Source organism: Bos taurus, chromosome 4, assembly GCF_002263795.3.
Source record: "Bos taurus isolate L1 Dominette 01449 registration number 42190680 breed Hereford chromosome 4, ARS-UCD2.0, whole genome shotgun sequence".
Classification (NCBI taxonomy): Eukaryota; Metazoa; Chordata; class Mammalia; order Artiodactyla; family Bovidae; genus Bos; species Bos taurus.
In genome coordinates, this window is record NC_037331.1 from 49,021,879 (window position 1) to 49,043,501 (window position 21,623).

At 41.8% G+C, this 21,623-nt stretch overlaps 1 protein-coding gene and 1 non-coding gene across 2 annotated transcripts in view; both read right to left on the minus strand.

The window, feature by feature from the left end:
* Positions 1-21,623, minus strand: part of LAMB1 (laminin subunit beta 1) — a 76,699-nt gene that overhangs the window by 36,195 nt on the left and 18,881 nt on the right. The window contains 7 exon segments of the mRNA NM_001206519.1: positions 886-1,021; positions 11,782-11,861; positions 13,228-13,340; positions 13,477-13,656; positions 13,926-14,114; positions 15,913-16,033; positions 18,672-18,874. Coding sequence (NP_001193448.1) covers positions 886-1,021; positions 11,782-11,861; positions 13,228-13,340; positions 13,477-13,656; positions 13,926-14,114; positions 15,913-16,033; positions 18,672-18,874 — 1,022 coding nt within the window.
* Positions 4,953-5,028, minus strand: MIR2418 (microRNA mir-2418). The gene has a single exon (NR_031200.1). It is a non-coding gene; the product is annotated as a microRNA mir-2418 (primary transcript).

Here is a 21,623-nt window from a genome sequence, read left to right on the forward strand (position 1 = left end):
CATCCTCATTGGCATTTCTTTCAAGCTCCAGGTACAAATGAGGAAACTCGATACAGTCATGAATGTTCACTACTGATGAGTGAATTCTGATGGTCAATGAGATTGAGAATGGATCAATGTGAGTTGCTTAACTCAAGGGTGACTTCGAGTGTGTTCACAGGATTACATACAATACCTGTGATTAGTCACCTCCAAAGATGAAGTCTGTCCTCACCTATAATGAAAGTGGGTGTGGCTTCACCATCTAGAGGTGTAAACTATGTTCCCCTGCCATTGAATCTGGTCTGGCCTTGTGACTTGTGACCAGCAAAATGTGAAAAAATGACCTTTTGGGTCTTCTTAGCCCAGACCTTAAGAGACCTGGCAGTTTCTGTTTCCTCCTTCTTGGAAGGCAGATGCCGTGGCAGAAGTCTCACTACTCTTCACGCTGTGAAGAAGCTCAAGACAGCTGTTTGGAGAACGGTGCTCAGCCAGCCTTCAGCTCTTTCTGCCACCCCAGCTGAAGTGCCAGACATGTATTTTAAGCCACTAATTTTTGGGATAGCTGTTATACAGCAATAGAAAATTGAAACAATATACTCTGAATGTTAACTATACTAGCTCAATAATTTTGGAGTGTCAGTAGAGAATAGAAAAAAAAACACACCGAAAAACCAATCCCCTTAAAAACACAAATAGCCTTATTACTGAATGTTTTGAAGTCTTTCTGAGTGATGGATTTACCTAGTTTTAAATAGGACTATTCTCAAGAAGGCCTGGTCCTGATCCTTGCTTCATGCTCACTGATAAGATGCTCCTTACCTAGTCTCTTTACAAAATGTGTGTATCACATTACTGCCCCCCTCCACTCTGCTTTATCCACCTGGCAAGCACACCCCTACTTACAGGCCCGAAGTTGGCTTCTTCTGCTTCGTAGATGTAGTGATCCAAAGTGGTGAAGTAGTAGCCAGATTCCACTTCACTGCACTGACGTCCGATCATGTGGGGTCGGCATAGGCACTGGCCCGACTCTGCAGAGCAACTGGCAAGGAAGCAGAGAGGGTCAGCGGTGCTCACCACATCCATCAGTGAACCAAGCAGATCCATGTTTGCCATTAAACGGTAAATAGGGTGAAATACTCAGGAGGGTATTCTTACTCCATTCTGAAAGTAAGTACATGGAAAAAACACTGCCTACCAATTAATCCCAAACTCCCGAGCTTCCCTGGTGGTTCAGATGGTAAAGAATCTGCCTACAATGTGGGAGACCTGGGTTTGATTCCTGGGTTAGGAAGCTCCCCTGGAGGAGGGCATGGCAACCCACTCCCATATTTTTGCCTGGAGAATCCCCATGGACAGAGGTGCCTAGCAGGCTACAGTCCATAGGGGTCACAAAGAGTTGGATCCAACTGAGTAACCAAGCACAGCACCTGAGGTTGAAAGGTCTCAGTAACCTGGCCTTTCAGTTCTCTCCCCTGTGCTCTCCCCTGCTGCATATGTGCCATGGCAGTGTTTCTGTAGCTATCACATATGTTCTTACATTGGCAAGAACATATTTCTTTGGCAAATACAACCCCTTTCCTGGGCCTGACATCTAAATATCCAACTCTCAGAAGGACAGCTCCAACTCAGTGGTCCCAGAGGCTAATCACGGATCCAAGAGGGCAGCACCCAATCCCTGCCTTGGGAGAAGACACTACCCACCATTGCATCAGCCATGTCAGAAATCAGAAGGTATCCTCTAGATTCCCTCTTTGTAACCAATCAAGGGCCAAATTCTGTGATAGCCCCTCCTAGCATCTTGGGTGTCTCTCCCCACTTCCCACTGACTAGGCTATGCCTTTCTTCCCTCTCTCATTCATGGTAAAAGCAGTTAAAGTCTTCTAACTGGTATCCTTATTGCCAGTCTTCCAACTTTCAACCAGAACTTCCACCTTCCCCAGAGCTGCCCCAATGACCTTTCTGAGATGCAGGCACGATGGCCTTGGGGCAGTGCGCCAGGTCCCACTGTCCCCTGCCCCCAGTTTGGCCCTCCTCTTCCTTTCTGGCTCTCCTCACCTCTCCCACCACACTGAGCGACTGAGTTTCTCCAGGGCACTGGGGGACGCATGACCTTTTCCCTTTGTTTCTCCTGTTCCTGCAGGCTGGAATGTCCCGCTCCCTCATTTACCCAGCAAAGACCCACCCATTCTTCTAGCAAGATTCAGCTCAGGCATCATGTTTCCTGACTGTCACTCCCCATCCCATAGAAGGAACCACCTTCTCCTTCACGCCATCACCTCCTTGCAGGAGAAACGTCAACAACTAAGCTGGTCCTGAAGTAGGCTTCATTACATTTGAGGCACTGTGTCTTCAAATTCTCCTAATTTTTCAACCATCATCCTTTCCTGAAGGCTTGTTTGGTTCCCTCCCTCTACTGTTCTCAAATGGTGCTTTCTGAAGCCTCAATTGTTTGTGCTCTGTACTAAGACATTTATTACTTTCTCTCTTGTTGTACAATTATTGATAGACCTACCTAACCCCTGAGTTGACAGGAAACTCCCTGAAGGCCTGGACTGTGCCTGACTCACCTCAGTTACCCTGCCCGACCCCCCAGCTGGCCCAGTGCTCAGCACACAGACACACCCAAACATTGGTTCAAGAAATAAATGCATGAAAGATAGGTGTTCTGAATTTTAAAAAGAAAAATACTATTTAATGGAAACAGTGCTTTTGTGTTATTGGTCATTATTTAGGTAATAAAGGCCTCAACTGTAACATACTCATTTGGTCCTCAGCCTACGTTTGTCTGTTTTTTCCCTGGTAACAGGAGTTTATGTACAGGATAAAACTGAATTACACAGAAAGCAAACTTATGGTCACCAAAGGGGAAAGAGGAGGGGAAGGGAAAAATTAGGAGTCTGGGATCGACAGATACACACTGCTATATATAAAATAGGGAAACAACAAGAACCTATAGCACAGGAACTATAGTCACTATCTTGTAATAACCTATAATGGAAAAGAATCTGAAACAGAATATATATATATATATATATATATATGGATCATTTTGCAGGACACCTAAAACATTGTAACTCAAATATACTTCAATAAAAAAAAAACAAAAAAAAAACCCCTGAATTACATGGATCCATCTTTACTTCATTAAAATCAAGACGCGATTTGGAATTGTTACTTTAAATCTATTCCCAGAGAGGAAGAAAGCTTGCTCCAATTAGGATCTAACCCTCTTTAAACATAATCCAACCAACAACACCCATTTTCCAAAATTCAGGGATCAGGCATGACATCATATGGACAAAAGAAAATCCCTTCCTCCCAGCAGATGTTTACTGAGGGAACAAATGTCTCAAACATGAACCACCCAAGAAGAACACACACAAATCCTTTCTATGCTATCCACCACTAGAGAACAAGCAAATGAAGGTAAGGAAGGAGAGGTGGGCACACTCCTGAAGTACTGTTATCTGCAGCACAATTCTAAAGGAGAAACAACTCATGAGAACCTGACCTTGTGAAGGGAATTCCCCTCATGTCGGCCCCCGCAGCCACACGCCCGTGTCTGCACACTTGAACTCTTGTCGCCAGTAGGTGTGGCTCCCATTCAACACTTATTCCTTTGGTGAACTCATTCACCAAAGGCTTTACCTGCCCCCAAGCAGGTGGCCCTCACCCGCTCAGAACTTTGCTCTGGTTGTACACCTTCAGTCATGCGTGGGGCATTTCCATGATTTGTCCAGTTGTCACCTCTAATTCATATTGTCCCAAGCTATTCGTCACCTCACACACTGATCTACCTTCAGCTCTGCTATTTCTATCAGCAGATTTAAAATTCCTCTATTGTTGAACAGACGCATGGTTACCAAGGGGAGGTGGGGTGGGGTGGGATGGATTGGGAATTTGCAGGTAGTAGATGCAAACTGTTACATGAATGGATTAACAAGGTCTTACTGTACAGAAAAGGGAACTAGATTCAACATCCCATGATAAACCATAATGAAATAGACTGTATATATGTATAACAATCACTTTGCTGTACAGCACAAACTAACACAATACTGAAAATCAACTATATTTCAATTAAAAAAAATTTCTGATGTAGGTGAGACATAATCATCCCTTTCCTTTATCCTTAATACAACACATGTTATTTCAAGATGGTTCTCCACTTAGCCATTTCCTCTTGTCACTGTGGCTACCCTAGTACCCTATGTCATCGCTCCACACCTGTCACTCTATTCACCTCCCAAGTTGACCTCTCCAGCTCCTCTCTCCCCACCGCCCCGTCCATCCTTTTACGCAGCCAAATGAGTCTTCCCAGAGCCCCACCTTCATCACTTCACAAAAGCCCACAACACAAAACGCTACCACTGTTTCTTCTTCTACCAAGTCATGGTGTCTCTGCCTGGCTTCCAGCAGCCTCTATAACCTCTCCTCTGAAAACAACTGCTTTTCTTCCCGGTGCCCGTCCTTGGCTTTAGCCGAGTCACACTCATACTCTTTTATAAATATTTACTGAGCAAATATTAGCCCTGGCAGCTGTGCTTCCTGGTGTTGATACTCTCCCCTTTCAGTTCATTGTCAGCTCTCTCTTTTTTTTGGCTCACTGTGCAGCATGCAGGGTTTAGTTCCCCGAACAGGGATCAAACCGGAGCCCCCTGCTATGGAAGCATGGAGTCTTAACCACTGGACCACCAGGAAGGCCTCTGTCAATTCTCTTCTGAACAAATCCTTCCTTCCTTGTTAGTCCATTATTTCCCTCAAAATGAAACGGAGAAAGAAAAAGGGGAGAAAAAAATTGTCCCTGTCCTAAAGAACTTCCAATCTAATTGGTGGTATAAACAAAAAAAGAGCAATTGACCAATATAGCAAAATAAAATGCACGAAGTGCCCACCCAGAGCTAAGAGCAAAGACAATGCTCATCTGAGTGAGGAGCTGAGGGGACACCAGGACAGAGGTGGCCCAGAGAAGACAGAAGGGACGGGAGCAGACACGGTCAAGGGCAGACCAGGTCTCGACCACGCCACACTCATCCCATCTGTGCCTTCACTGGAAGCTCAAATATCGCCTCCTCCAGAGTGGAGACAAAGATTTATTATGTATCATTGTTCTTTCCTGTGTTCAAGCAAAAATCATTTCAGATAGAAATATACCCTTGATAATTATACAAGTTCCCTTCACCAATTTATCTGCAACTAGATACAGATGCAATTCATTGGGCCAGTTAGGCAAAGTAATGACATAAAACAGAATAAATCAGGGCCTATGGCAGGCAGAAAAATGGCTCCCAAAGATGCCCATGTCCTCCATGTCCTCACCCCTGGATTCTATGGCCATGTTACCTCATGTGGTGCAAAAGACTTTCCTGATGGGACCAAGCTTAAGGACCTTGAGATGGGAGATTACCGTAGGTTACCCAGGTGGGCCCAAGCAAATCACATGAATACTTAAAAGCAGAGAAGATCAGAGCTGTCCCACCAGGAGGACGTAACCCATCGTCACTGGTTGTGAAGGTGAAAGAAAGGGGTCATGAGTCAAGGAATGTGGGCAGCCTCAAGAAGGTGGGAATGGCCCTCTGCTGACAGCCAGCAGGAAAATGGGAACTGCATCCTGCAACCAAGAGGAACTGAATTCTGCCAACAGTGCAAATGAGTAGGAAAGAGCCTCCCCAGAGCCTGCAGGTGGAAACACAGACTGTAAGGTCTTAAATTTATGTTGCTTTAGGCTGCTAAGTGGTGGTGGTAATTTGTTATGGCACCAACAGAAACCTAATAAAGCCCTACTTTTTCCTCAAAGGATAAAGGCCAAGATTACTTCTCAAAAGGCAACCCTCCTACACTGTTGGTAGGAATGGAAATTGGTGCAGCTGGTATGGACAACAGTGTGGAGATTCCTCAGGAAATTATAATAGAGCTGCCATATGATCCAGCAATTCTACTTCTAGGAATACACTTGGACAAACTGTAATTCAAAGAGATATATGCACCTCTATGTTCAGAACAGCACTACTCATAATAGCCAAGACACGGAAATAACCTAAATATCTACTGACAGATGAATGAAGAAAGATGTGGTGTGTATATATACACACACACACAATGGAATACTACTCAGCCATAAAAAGAATGAAATAATCCCATTTGCAGCAACACGGATGGACCTAGAGATTACCATACTAAGTGAAGTAAGTCAGACAGAGAGACAAATATATGATATCATTTGTGGAATCTAAAATATGACACAAATCTATTTGTGAACCTATCTATGAAACAGAAACAGATTCTCAGATATGGAAAACAGATTTGTGGTCGCCAAGGGAGAGGGTAGTAGGGGAGGGATGCTTTGGGAGTTTGGGATTAGCAGATGCAAACTATTACATATAAAACGGATAAACAACAAGGTCGTACTGTATCCTGGGGAACTATATTCAGTATCCTGGGATACACCATAATATCCCATAAAATAAACTGTGGAAAATTCTGAAAGAGATGGGAATACCAGACCACCTGATCTGCCTCTTGAGAAATCTGTATGCAGGTCAGGAAGCAACAGTTAGAACTGGACATGGAACGACAGACTGGTTCCAAATAGGAAAAGGAGTACATCAAGGCTGTATACTGTCACCCTGTTTATTTAACTTATATGCAGAGTACATCATGAGAAACGCTGGACTGGAAGAAACACAAGCTAGAATCAAGATTGCTGGGAGAAATATCAATAACCTCAGATATGCAGATGACACCACCCTTATGGCAGAAAGTGAAGAGGAACTCAAAAGCCTCTTGATGAAGGTGAAAGTGGAGAGTGAAAAAGTTGGCTTAAGGCTCAACATTCAGAAAACGAAGATCATGGCATCCAGTCCCATCACTTCATGGGAAATAGATGGGGAAACAGTGGAAACAGTGGCAGACTTTATTTTCTGGGCTCCAAAATCACTGCAGATGGTGACTGCAGCCATGAAATTAAAAGATGCTTACTCCTTGGAAGGAAAGTTATGACCAACCTAGATAGCACATTCAAAAGCAGAGACATTACTTTGCCAACAAAGGTCCGTCTAGTCAAGGCTATGGTTTTTTCCTGTGGTCATGTATGGATGTGAGAGTTGGACTGTGAAGAAGGCTGAGTGCCGAAGAATTGATGCTTTTGAACTGTGGTGTTGGAGAAGACTCTTGAGAGTCCCTTGGACTGCAAGGAGATCCAACCAGTCCATTCTAAAGGAGATCAGCCCTGGGATTTCTTTGGAAGGAATGATGCTAAAGCTGAAACTCCAGTACTTTGGCCACCTCATGCAAAGAGTTGACTCATTGGAAAAGACCTGATGCTGGGAGGGATTGGGGGCAAGAGGAGAAGGGGATGACAGAGAATGAGATGGCTGGATGGCATCACTGACTCAATGGACATGAGTCTGGGTGAACTCCAGGAATTGGTGTTGGACAGGGGGGGCCTGGCGTGCTGCGATTCATGGGGTCGCAAAGAGTCAGACACGACTGAGCGACTGATCTGATATGATATATACACATATAACTGAATCACTTTATTGTACGGCAGAAATTAATGCAACATTGTTAATCAACTATACTTTCATAAAATAAAAATTTTTTAAAACATCATTTTTCAAAAACAGATTTCTCATAAATGTAGAAATTAAGGACTAGTAGAAGGAAAACTCATTTAAACAGTGATAAGCAGGGAAAATACTGTGCAATCTCAACCTTACTACTAAGAAGTTAAGCAAAAGAAAAACATTAAAGGACAAAACCCACTCCTCTGTTCAACACTGAAATCTCCAAAATTCGGATTACAAATAAGAATTGGTTCCACAGTGTTGAGCAGTCAGTGTCATACGTTTTATCCAGAGTAGCTTTTCCATCCCCTCAACCAATCCCCGCCCCCAATAGAATACTTTTTTAAAGAGTAGGACCTGTGTTCTATAACCTCTCTATGCCCAGCTGCCATAGCAATTAACAAAGGGTTAATTAATACATCAGGATCATTCAATACACTGATGAAAATATCTACTGACTTCTGCTCTGGTTTCAGAGTACAATAAATTTCAGTTCTTCATTTGCTGAGCACGTTATCACTATGCTGGGGACAAAAGGAGATGCAAAAACAGGTACGACACAATCCCTGTTCAAAGAGATCTTCTAAATACAAGCAGCTATTACAAAGCAGAATCAGTGCTAGTACAGATGCAGAAGTAACATGTTCTCACATCAAAGGAAGGTTGGGGGACTTAAGCCTAGGAAGGAGAGGTCTTCAAAAAAGTGGTGGGCTTCAAGCCAGATACCAAAGTCCTAAACTACACTGATGAAATAATTACAAAGGATGCTGCCAAGATATTTATATTTTTCAGTGTTTTTAAATATTTGCAAGTAGCATTTACTTAGCATGCACTCTTATTTATTCATTAAAGTGGGTCATCTACTAGGCAAAACGTCATTAACCTGGCTTGAGTCACATTATTTAAACAAATCAGATCTTACTTTAAAATATTCAAAAGTTGAGACTAGCTGTCAACATAATAGACATGGATTACTACACTTTTATTGTACTACCAAAAGTCATTCGGCTCATTAAACAAAAACATTAAAAAACTTTTTCCACTTCATGACTTTACAGTTACTCTGGCCCTGGCCAAAGTAACTAAGGAATGTTTGGGATTGATTTAGAGACTGCATCTCCCAGGAAGAGTGCGTTTGATTTTTATATCATAAAAATCTAGTTTCTCAAATTCTTTGACTCGATCAGTGTTTATTCAACATGGGTCTGAGGCAGAGCAAAGTAATATTGTCAGGTGGAAGATATTTGAGCGCTTGTAACAAAACAATTCAGAAAGTGTAACTCTAAGTGCTTTAGAAGGCAGGGCCTCTATCACCCCTGTGAGATTCTTAAAGTCCTTGTGGGAAAAAACAGCCTTGAAAAGGATCACTACAGGGACTTTCCTGGTGGTCTGGTGGCTAAGACTCCTCACCCCCAATGCAGAGGGCCTGGGTTCAATCCCTGAGTCAGGGAACTAGGTCCCACGTGCCACAACTCTGACCTGGGGCAGCCAAATAAATAAATTAAAAAAACGAACAGGATCACTACAAAATACTGAAGAATCACAAGACTAGAGGCTTTTTTAAGGTTTCTTTTTTCCCCACCAATGATGCCAAAAGATAAGGCAGCTATCTCGTCCATCACCCTAGAAAGATCAAATTACCCGCTTTAAAAGCTTCACTAAAGGATATATGTATAACTGATTCACTTTAATGTAGAGCAGACACTAACACGACACTGTGAATCAACTATACTCCAATAAAAAAGACAAAAACAAAACTTGACTGAAATGTGTTGCTTCACAAACTCTTGACTAGCACATTCTGGTTTTTATACGGTTTTGCAGGAGATTGGAAGGGTAGGCCAGGGGCTGTGTGTGGGTGGATTTAGAGACAGGAAGCATGGTGTGGAAGAGACAGAGACACGGCATTAGGAACAGGACATTCCTGAGTTTAGGACATAATTTGGAGAAGTAAGTGTGCTGCTTTCCTCTAATTAAGAAGGATTTTCGTAGTGATGATAGCTTTGAATTGAGGACTTGGTTACTAAAGGAATGATTTATCAGCATGTGTTCTGGGAGTCACCAAGGAAAGTCAGAACTGATTTCATTAACAGAGGGAGCAACTGGTCTCTTTCTGCATTTATGGACTTATCCTCGCTTCCTCCCCTCTGGCGGTTTTCTAAGAACGGACATTCACCCTGAGTTCCGAGGGCTTCGTGCAGTCCAGAGTTTACTACATGATCTGGAACAGAACAAATCAACTACAGAGGCCAAACAGAACATGTTCTTGCTGCTTAAAGTCTCATTCCTTCCCAAGTAGACTATTACAGTGTTGGGAAAACTTCTTGTTAGAGAGTCAGTTTTTGAATCCGTGAGGCTTACTCAATGAACTCAGCACATTCTCCCAGGCAAGATTCAAGGCCACAAGGAAACATCTGTCTATCCTCCCAACAGTCACTTACACTATTTTTACCAGATGTTCTGAATCTGATCCAGTAACACACAGAGACCAGAATTCTCTCTGACTCAAAGGTAATAAATCCAACTCCTACAAATTTAACATCTTGCCAAAATGTGTATTTTGATCATTTCGGGGAGAGTATCATATCTCATTGATTCAAGGAATGCCAACATATTTAAGTCCCTAAAATTATTGTATGTAATTTTCATTAATGTACTTGAAAGTTGTAAAAAAAAAAAAAAAAGAAAGAAAGAAAGAAATAACGAAGAAGAAAATGAAAAGAGTCCTTACACAAATCAAATGGGACTCCACTTTTTGTCTTTTAGATTGGTGAAAAATAAAAGATTTGATGATACCAGCTGCTGGTGGAGATGGGAGAAAACAGTACTTTGTAACCAGTTGAGAAGAAAACAGATTAGCACCATCTGTCTGGAGAACAACCTGAGATCTCCAGTAAAATAGAAAATACACATGTAATTTGACTTAGCTGTTCCATCACTGGGAATCCAATCTATAGACATGTCTACAAACATTCATCAAGATTATCCACAAGGATACTAACCACAACATTTCTGTTTGGTACGCACCACGTGCCATGTGGGATCTTAGTTCCTGACCAGAGATCAAACCCACACACTCTGCCGTGGAAGCTCAGTCTTAATCACTGAACCACGAGGAAAGTCTCTACAACATTTAAAATAATAATAATAATAAATCAATAAATCATAGCACTATCACATGACAGAATACAAAAAAAGGGAGATAAAATTGATGCTGATATGAAAAACAGATCTCTAGATTAAAAAAGCAAGTTGCAGAGTAACGTACATACATATATTATTTTGATTTATAAAAAAAGTTTGTACAACTAAGTAGGAAATCCTGGACAATTTTTATTTCTTTGTACTGTCTATTTAAAAAACAACACCCAACATGTTATTTCAAAAGAAATGAGAGGAAAGAAATTGTCAGTTTTAAGATGTATTCTGAGCACCATTTTTATTTTCTAGAGACATACAAGGAATTGCTAACAGTGGCACTTTAAGGCAACGGAACTCAGTGGAGAAAAAAGGCAGCATACCTACATGAGCTGTCTGAATCTTTTTAAGCCATGGGCATGTACTGTGTTTATAATTTAAAAAATAATAAGGGAGTTCCCTGGCGGTCCAGTGGTTAGGACTCAATACCTTCACTGCTATGGCCCGGGTTGAATCCCAGGTCAGGGAACTAAGATCCCATAAGCTGTGTCACCAAAAAAAAAAAACAAAACAAACCAGACCAGAAAAGTAAAATACAAAACAAGTAACACTATTAAAAACCAGGAAACATAAACAGACTAGAGAAGGCTTCAAAGCTAACTCTTGGAATGAATCAATCTTTAAAAATCTTTGCAATGGCACCCTACTCCAGTACTCTTGCCTGGTAACTCCCATGGACGGAGGAGCCTGGTGGGCTGCAGTCCATGGGGTGACTGGGGGTTGGACACGACTGAGCGACTTCACTTTCACACATTGGAGAAGGAAATGGCAACCCACTCCAGTGCTCTTGCCTGGAGAATCCCAGGGGCAGGAGAGCCTGGTGGGCTGCCGTCTATGGGGTTGCACAGAGTCAGACACAACTGAAGTGACTTAGCAGCAGCAGCAGCAGAACACAGGTAAAAGTGATTATCACAGATTCAAAGCAAAGGTAAATGTTCTCTGCCTCTCAGGAAAACACTGAGCGTCACCTCATCCTAGAGGTCATGAGGACCCTGGGGATGACTGAGCGCAAGAGTGTCTGAGCAGCTCCACTCACCTATTGTTTAAGGCTCCCCCAATGTCACAGTCACAAGGTCGACATCCATCCAAGTCGTTGCTTAAGCCCCAGTGCTCTGGCTGCAGAACAAAAGATTAAACATCTAAAGAGGGGTTCCTGTAATTACACAATAGACCCAGCAAGAGACAAGTTATGGCGTGTTTTGGACGACGTTCCACCAAACGTTCTTTTGCACTGTGAAAGCAGAAAGCCTACACGAGGCGTGAGTGTTCTAGAATAGAGAACCGCAAGCTGCAGGTCACTGGGGTCAGAGAAGATTGCACATAGCCACATGGTAACCCCAGATCAGAGCAGTTTCTTTGCCCTGCAAGTAACCTTCATCCAAAAATTAACATGAGCTGGCAGCAAATATGCCAATTTTCTTTAGAATTACTCTGGCAGTAAGTCAGTAATTATGAAAGCAATCACAAGAATGTTATAAAAGACATAAAATAATTTAAAAAATTACCTTCATAAATATTCTCCAGATCACCATAGTGAACTTTTGGTCTACTTCCTTCCAGATTTTGTTTTTCTTGATGAACTTTTTCCCTACATAATCAAGATACTACTCACATCCTGTGGCTTTTTTTGACACCAGCATAAGCATTTCCCCCTTGTGTTACCGTCATTTTCAATAGCAACAAAATATCATACTGTTTTGTTGTTGCTTAGTTGTTAAGTCCTGTCCAGCTCTTTGCTTCCCTATGGACTGTAGGCCACCAGGGTCCTCTGTCCATGGGATTTCCCAGGCAAGAATACTGGAGTGGGTTGCCATTTCTTCCTCCAAGGGATCTTACCAACCCAGGGATCAAACTGGTATCTCCTGCATTGGCAGGTGGATTTTTTTTTACTGCTGTGCCAGCAGGGAAACCATCACACTGTATAGAAACCCCCAAATTTATTTAAATATTTTCCCTACTGTTGCTTCCAAGTGTTTTTTGCTATTGATAAAAGATGCTATGAGTCTTCTAGTGAATTCATCTTTGACCAATTTTCTGATTATTTCATTAGGATAGATCCCCAGATGTGGAATTACTGGGTCAAAGGGTATGCACATTTCTACAGGCAATGGGTACACATCTCCAAAATGCTTTTTGCAAAGTATGAGCCGATCTGTATTTTCATCACCAGCACTCGAGTACCAGCCTCTCACTATGACTTCACTTATTAGTCAGCATTACCATTAAAAAAAAAAACTTGTTAGTTTTGTCTGTAAAAACAGTACTTCACTCTGGTTTTATTTTACAGTTCTAATAGTAATGGTGAATATCCTGACAAAATTATTCGTTAGTAATTTCTCTTTTGTGAATTGTCTACGAGTGGCTTTTATGATTTACATAAAAGGGTGTTTTGTAGGCAGAACCTACAAAACAACTGTGAAAATCATTCTCTACTGGAACACATTCACAAACCACCCATCCCATGTAATTAGGATTTACCTACCAGACACTGGTCACAATGCTGTCCTGTCACCAGACGCTTACAGTAGCAGTAACCGGTCTCAGAATCACAAGGATTCCCGCCAGGAATCGTTCCCAGAGGATTGCAAGCACAAGCTTGGTTAAAGATAAAATGAAGCAAAGAAACACAAGCCAAGTGAGTCTGTAGTCATCAACATGATAAAGAATTGCCAGGTAAAATGGGAATTACGTACACATGAGAACTCCCAAACTTTTTAACACAAGTGCTTACATTTACAACCAAATGGATCTTCAGCGCTTAAACCATAGAAGCCTTCTTTGCAGATATCACAATGTTCTCCTTCCACGTATAATTTACACCGACACTGACCGGCAATGAGACCGGCAGAAAAGTCCGTGTAGCTGTCACAGATTCCCCCGTTCTGAGAACCAGCTGGGTCACATGTACATTCTAAGAAGGATGAGAAGCACCAGGTAACACAATGTGTGTGTCTGCAGAAACACCTATGTTCCCTTCATCCCTCCAAATTTCACAAAAATAGACTAAAGAAGACTGGATTACCAACTAACTTCCACTCCCAGCATCCTATATAGCGGCTAAAATAAGGCTAGGTCTGAGTCCTGAGAGGAGGATGGTTACTACTCGACTATTCAAGCTGAAAGGTGACCCAAACAGATCCCCCCCTTCTCCCCGCCCCATCGTAACCTTCTCCTACGTACGTTCACAGAGACTAGGATCTCGGATGTCTCTCTCCGGGTGCTGGTAGTAAAACGGTTTGCACTGCTCACAGTTGCGCCCCATCGTGTTGTGCTGACAGTCATCACACACCCCTCCGCTGACGTTGCCAGTGGCCAAGTAGACCGCCATGTCAAAGTGGCATGAGCTGGAATGTTCGTTGCAGTTACACTCTGCAAAACAAGATCTACGTCAGGAAAAATCTTTTCAATCTACTTACCAGTGGAGGAGAAGGGGACGACAGAGGATGAGATGGTTGGATGGCACCACCTACTCAATGGACATGATTTTGAGCAAACTCTGGGAGACAGTGAAGGACAGGGAAGCCCTGCATGCTGTAGTTCACAGGGTCACCAAGAGTCAGATACAACTAAGGGACTGAACAAGAAAAACCAGTGCAGGATGGGATTGGTGGGAAGGAAGCTCATTTTGGAAACTGGGGATGAAGTCAGGCAAAACGGCAACTAACAAGAAGGAACTGGCGGTGGAAAAAATACATCTGCTTATGCCATCAGTTTAAATCCTAAACCATGCTGGAAACCTTCCAAGTGTGATCTTTATGAAATAACCTCATTTGCCCTCTTTGGAAGAGAATGGGCTATAAAAAGTGTAAAAGCTCTGAGGGAAGTCCCCTCACAGGCTCACCCACAGGAAGGCTGCACTGCATGGAGGACTCGTTTGGGTTGTGTGCAGAGTAGGACAGGAATACATCACTCCAGAGGGTTTTCTAGGCGATATGTTCCTGGGGAAGCCTGTCTGGGCTCTTGGCTTTGAGGAACATGGTATGAAGGCTGCGTTCTCTTCTTCCCCGTTCCTACCACCACCCTAGGCCAGGCTCTATGAATCAGACCCTTAACAGCCATCAAGCCAGTCTTCTTGGGTCAGTCTGTTTCTCCTCTAGCCTGTTTGGCAGAGTCCTCTTGGTCCAACCCAGCTTTAACCGTCTCCCTCTCGTGCTCAGCTATCCTCATCGACTCCTCTTGTCTTCTCACAAGGAAGCTTAACTCAACTGGGTTCTCAAAGGGCTCTACAACTGGTCTTATCCATCCTAAAGGGAGGGACTGTGTCATCCTGCCTTGGATGCATTGGTTTGATTAAACCCTGGAACCATGGAATCATGAATTAAACCACGGTATCATGAGAAGGTCCTAGGAGCCTTGTGTTTTGTATTCTCCTTATCTGAACTCCCTTCCACCTTCCCCCTGCTTTCTTCTCTTTATCTAAACAATCCTAACTACTTGCTAGGGCCCAGCTAGTTGTCCTTACTAACAAAAACCTTGACCACTCCAGCCCTCACTGGTTTCTGAACTCCTAACCCCTCTGTCCTCAGTGGGGTCAGAGGCAGGCACGTTTGCAGGGATGATCATCTATCAGCATCACTGTGTGAGGTGGGGAGGGTGGTGGTTTTCAAACTTCCCCTCTGCCCAGAGAATAGCACCAGGAGGGATGGCAGATGGATGGATGGAAGGAGGCCACAGGCGGCACCTGGGTTGGCACAGAACAAGGCTGACAAGTACTCCATCTCTCTTAGACCTTATGGATCCACCACAACATCGTTTTCATTCATTTTTCTCAGTCATCTGGCCTTGAAAAAAGTGCAATGTTACAGGCGGCACACAACATCTGCCAAACACATGGGAGCTGCTTAATAAATGCTAATTGATTAATCTGAGTGGATAATGGCTTCCTAGGAGTATTAGGGCGAGGCTGGGAAAAGGGTAGTAACTTTTCTTCCTTTTGCAAAATAGTGTACTATTATAGCACGTCTACTCAGAAAATGGATCCTGGGGTCTGAACTGATTCAAAACATCCCTTTGCCTAAGACTTACTTCTTTTTTTCTTGTTGTTTTGGTACCACTGCATATCTTACAGGACTTTAGTTTCCCAACCAGGGACTTTCACCACCCTTGGCAGTGAAAGCTTGGAGTTCTAACCACTGGACCTCCAGGGAATTCCCTGCCTGAGACTTACTTTTACAAGCATTGCTGTTTCGACCTTCAGCGGGTCTCCAAGGTAAATCATGGTAGAAATCCATGCACTGTTCACAGTTTAAGCCCTTGGTGTTATGCCTGCACATGCAGTGTCCGTGAACCTTGAAAGTTACAAAAACAGGAAAGAGCCAAGTAAGAGATATAGTAATGGCCAGACCTTCCCCACAAGCAGTGGAAAATGTCATAGTCATAAATATCATACCTTTTTCATACTCATCTCTACCTCACTACAATGAGGGTTTCTTTGTTTTTATTTTCTAATTTTCTGTTTCAGTTTTAATTTTTTTCCCCCTTATTTTTTGGCTGCAAGAGGCATGCAGAATCTTAGTTTCCAGACCAGGGACCAAACCCATGGCCCCTGCAGCGATAGAATGGAGTAGTAACCACTGAACAATCAGGAAAAGTCCTGCTTTGTTTTTATTTTGTCCCTTCCCACTGTGAGTCCTGTCTTGATGGCTTTAATTCCCATCTCTAGGAACAGTTTCTACTGTTTAATAGGTACTCAATAAATATTTTTATTGAAGTATTGATCTAAAAAAACACAGAAGAGCAAAATTAGCCATTTAAGAATTTTTTTAAGTTTTAAAAAAATTAGTATAATACGAATCAACAAAAGTTATAATGGAGAACTAAATGTATACATCACCAGGACCAATTCAATTTCCTGCAACCATTACCCCACACCATACAAAAGACAGGTTTTCTCTGCTTGCTTTGCCTGGTTTTTGACTTCTGGCTCAGCACTTAAAAAACATTTTTTCAACCCAAAATGAGATTTTAAGAATTAATCAGTTGCCATGTTTACATTTTCAAGGAAAAAAATATAAAACATCAGAAAAAGAAGCAGATTATTTTGCTTGAGGAAGGGCCCACAATGTGTTCTTTTGCACACACCACCTGTCACTCGAGCCCCTGAGGCACATCAATGAAAAATCAATTCTTCTTACCCAGCAAATATGCACGTATGCCCATCCCTCACCTAACACTAGTTTTTACAGAATGGAATTTAGAAACAGGATAGACAGGCCCCCCTTGAACCCACCTCGACAGGAGTGTGATTAGCAGACTAAAATCCTCTAATTATAAGGTGATTTTGCAAAGACTGAAAAACAGTTCCAAAGCCCACACCACAGGACCCTATAGCATCTGAATCAAGAGTACAATGTACCATTAGATGCATGGGGGTGACAGGACTACAAGAGGTTAGCTACACACAGGATTTGTTACACTGAGAAGAATTATCATCTACCTGGCATTCTCTGTAAGATGGAACAATAAGATCAGAAGGATCTATTCTCCCTTTAGGCTCTGTTAAAAATTTAACTTTCTCTGTGCAATAAAAGTTCTAACTGGAGGAAAGAGAAGGCAGAAGTTTTAGACAACTGAACACACTCATTCCTGCATCTTCACCTTCGTAGGTGAGGACTAACACTCTTTGAAAAGGTCAACAGCAACTAAGCAAGGCACACCTTTCATCCAGACATGAGGCCCATGGTCCAGTGCAAGCCCCAGTGCACAGTCAGGAAAGCGAGATGTGAATTTCCATTTGCCATGTACTTACTCAAGACCCTTTGGCAAAAGACTGAAACTCTGGTCTCTTCTAACAGGAATTATCAATTCATTTAGAAACTGGAAAAACACCCTAACGTTATCCATCTGGCAAGTATCCAAGTCCCCCTTTTTAAAATTACATAATTTGAAAACACAGAGAAAAACAATTATCATATATTAATGCATATATGTGGAATCCAGAAAAAAAAAGTACAGATAATCTTATTTGCAAGACAGAAATAGAGGCAGAGAACAAAGGTATGGACACCAAGGAGGAGTGGTAGGATGAATTGGGAGTTTGGGATTGATATATATACACTATTGATCCTATGTATAGAACAGATAACTAAGGAGAACCTACTGGATAGCACAGGGAACTCTACTCAGTGCTCTGTGGTGACCAAAATGGGAAGGAAATCCAAAAAAGAGGGGATACATATACACACACACACACACATATGGAGGGCATACCAACCCACTCTAGTGTTCTTGCCTAGAGAATTCCACAGACAGAGGATCACATGGGGTCACAAAGAATCGGACACAACTGAAACACCTTAGCACACACACGTGTATATATATATATATAGAGTTGATGCACTTTGCTGCACAGTAGAACATTGAAAAGCAAGGAAGCGCTGATTAAAACTAATTTTAAAAATTTGAAAACACAGCATAAAAGTGGGAAAAGAATGAAACTTGGAGATCAAGATACAAAGTCCACTGACTCCTAAATGGTAAGCCGTGATTCTAAGTTCAAATTTCCAGTTTCTCTGGGCTGGTGTCAATTTATGCTTTCTGGCATGAAGGCTGGAATGCTTGTGGTTTTTAATCTTTCCTCAAGATTGGACTGTCAGTTGAGAAAAGTTTTTTTTTTTTTTTTTTTTTAGTTGAGAAAAGTTTTTAATCCTTGTTGTATAAAATGTATACCATAGAGGCAGCCTGCAGCCACAATTTTCAAAAATTAATTCAGTGTTTGTGAAACGAGTAGTCCTCACATTCTTGCAGTCCAAGAAAATCAGCAAACAGAAAATGAAAAAATCAACCACTGGAATGGTACAAAAGGCTATTAAATTTAAAGGGAGTCTGGACAAACTCAAAATAAAAAGGCTTACGCTAAGACTAGCTTCAATTTGCTTTTAAGAATCACCTGTACAAAGGAGAAGCCTTCCTGGAGCACGTACTTACCATTCCTTCTACTTCTTCATTGACTCCGTCCACCGGGGCACACTCGCTGGCGTGGCCATAGCAGAAGCAGTTTCCTCGAACCACCATATCGTAAACCGCGTAATAATACTTTTCTCTGATTTCCATTCTGGAATCCAAAAGGTTATCTCCCAAAGTATGTAGTTTCACAAACTTGATCCTCAAGTTGGTAATTTTTAAGAGATCTACGAAGGTCACCAAGAAGATGAAAAGTTTGATCAAAGAAGCAAGACTTTGTTTGCAATTAAGACAACACTTTTCTTCTTTATAGAAACACATGACAAATAAAAATAGCTTATGTAAAGTTTACTTCCCTTTCATGATCTAGATGCATGTAATAATAAAGTTTAGCCTAAAGTGACAGTCTCTGGAAGAAAGGTTACTCTCTTCTCATCACCATTTAGCAAGAACATATATTCTGTGATGGATTTGTTGGCAGACTGATGTTGCAGAAAGAAGTGTGAAAGTAGAGAAATTTAAGAATGCAGTTGCATGCTTGCCAGAAGCCACTGGCACACAGTAATCTACACTACTGCAATACCATCGGGTTCCCACAGCAACTAGTGTTCGTCTCAAAATCAGAAAATTCCATTTAGGTGGGCAAGAATTTATCAAAGCACCCTAATTGTCATTATTATTGTAAGATAGTTAGAAAACATGTTTGTGTTTATTTCTGGAGGGAAAAAAATGCTACCTGAAATTTCCCACCAATCAGATGAAATACAAGTTACTAAAATCGATTTGACATGATAGGATAACCATAATCAAGGGACTGACCATCTCAAACAAGTTTTGAAGCACCATTACAACCTACACCTTTTTTGATCCTTGTTTTACAATACAATTTACCAATATAATTACCAATATAATACAGTAGCATGAAGATAAAGGAGTTTAGTATTGGGATGTTGGGGCAGATTGCTTTCCTAAATAGAGGTTCTTGTAGAGAAATGTCTCTTATTTGAACTTTCCTTCCTTTTCCTGGGTTTACAGACCAATGCTTATTACAGAAGCGGGGCCGTCAATTACATTCTCTAGTAACTTGATAAAGCAACAGTCATATAGCCTTCTCCATCAGTATTTTCATTAACCACTAAGTTGCTAAACATGAGTTACTAAACAGTCTACCTGCCCTTCCCTTTTAGCTCCATAGCCTGAAACTGCTTCTGAGCTTTTCTTTCATTTCTGTCGATGGATTCTTACAATTTACAACACAGGACAATGGGGCATTTGCCCAATACATCAGATACTTTCAAAGCCTAGATACAATTTTAAATACTTGTAACATATGCACGGCATACAATGAAGACTATAGAAATAGCTGTGGGTTGAAAGAGAAAGTCTATGAGGCCATGCATTCAACTTAGGCTCTTTGTAAAAGCAAAAACTAAACAGAGAAATTGTGGTACTACTTCGCTGAATGGAATTTCTGAATGCCAGCATTTTCTCCTGCACAGAACGAGCACAAGTGCCTATTGACAAGAGGCCAAAAAACAAACTTGAAGAGCAGCTGGAGTATTTAGAAACCCTTGAGCTGATCTCTGTGGAAGTCCTCAGAAGAGCAACTGTGCTCCCTTCGAGCTCTCCTGCCATATTTAACGACATCTAAGCCTCAAATTGATTGCTGTTGTAAGAGGCACAATCACTTCTGAAGTGAGTCTCAGAGGACTCAGAACAATAGGGACAGCTAAAGAGATATTGTTCCCTTGATCACAAAGTAAATCCAAAGCATGATCTGTTACAATGGATGCTTGTTTAATATAGAAATAGGTTTTCTGATGCCATTGAACAGCAAACACAATAGAATTCTAATGGCAGCACATTCCCCAAGTAAAACAAGTACCACCCAAAAGGAACAAACTTAAGAGTCCATTGAGAGACCCAGGAAGTGTTGGTCAAGGAACGTGTGCAGACACTTCTCGCAACTGGATTTTGAGAGCAGGGAGCACAGGTCTCCCAGAGCACACTTAGAAATGGCACAAGGCTGAACGTGCCATTAAATATTTGATATTATACTAAGTGAAGTCAGACAGAATATCGCTTATATGTGGAAGCTAATTTTAAAAAATGATACAAATGAACTTATTGACAAAACAGAAAGATTTACAGATTTTGAAAACAAACTTACGGTTACCAAAGGGAAACATGGCGGGGCGGGGGTGGGGGGAAGGAGAGCTAAATCAGGAGCTTGGGATTAACGTACACACACTGCTGTATATAAGATAGATAATCAACAAGGACTTCCTGTATACAGCAGAAGGAACTCTACTCAATATTCTGGGATAACCTATATGAGAAAACAATCTGGAAAATAATGAATATATGTATAACTGAAACACTTTGCTGTACACCTGAAACTAATACAACAAGGTAAACCAACTGTACTCCAATAAAAATATTTTTTTAATAAAATTTAAACATGTAAAAAATGTGTTTGATGATAGGATGAATAAATTCTGGACCAGAGATGATCTGGGCCACTTGAAAAATTAATTTAAGTGGGGAAACAGTACTTTCATGGCAATCTTCCCTGGAGTCCTTCAATTCTACTCTTTCATGCTGTGAGCTGGGGGGTAAGGATGTGTGTGCGCGCCATGGGGGCTTGGTTCAAATTAGGGGAAGACCAGCAAGACCCTGCCCCAACTCTGCTCAGCTGACTGCACCTCAGCAGCTGGAGAGAGGGAGCCTCACCTTCGCTCTGAGGTGTGGGACCCAGTCTAGAAAAGGTCTGAGTGACAGCTGAAGGCAGCAACAAGAGTGGCAACAGCTTCACGGATCCAGCACTTTCTATGTGTCGGGCGCTTTGGTGAGTCATTTATATATATTAACTCATTTTCCTTCCACAACAACCAAAAGGTCAATATGATTATCTCCATTTACAGATGAAAAAATAAAGACTAAGAAAAGTTTTAAATAAATTCCTTGCCTAAGATC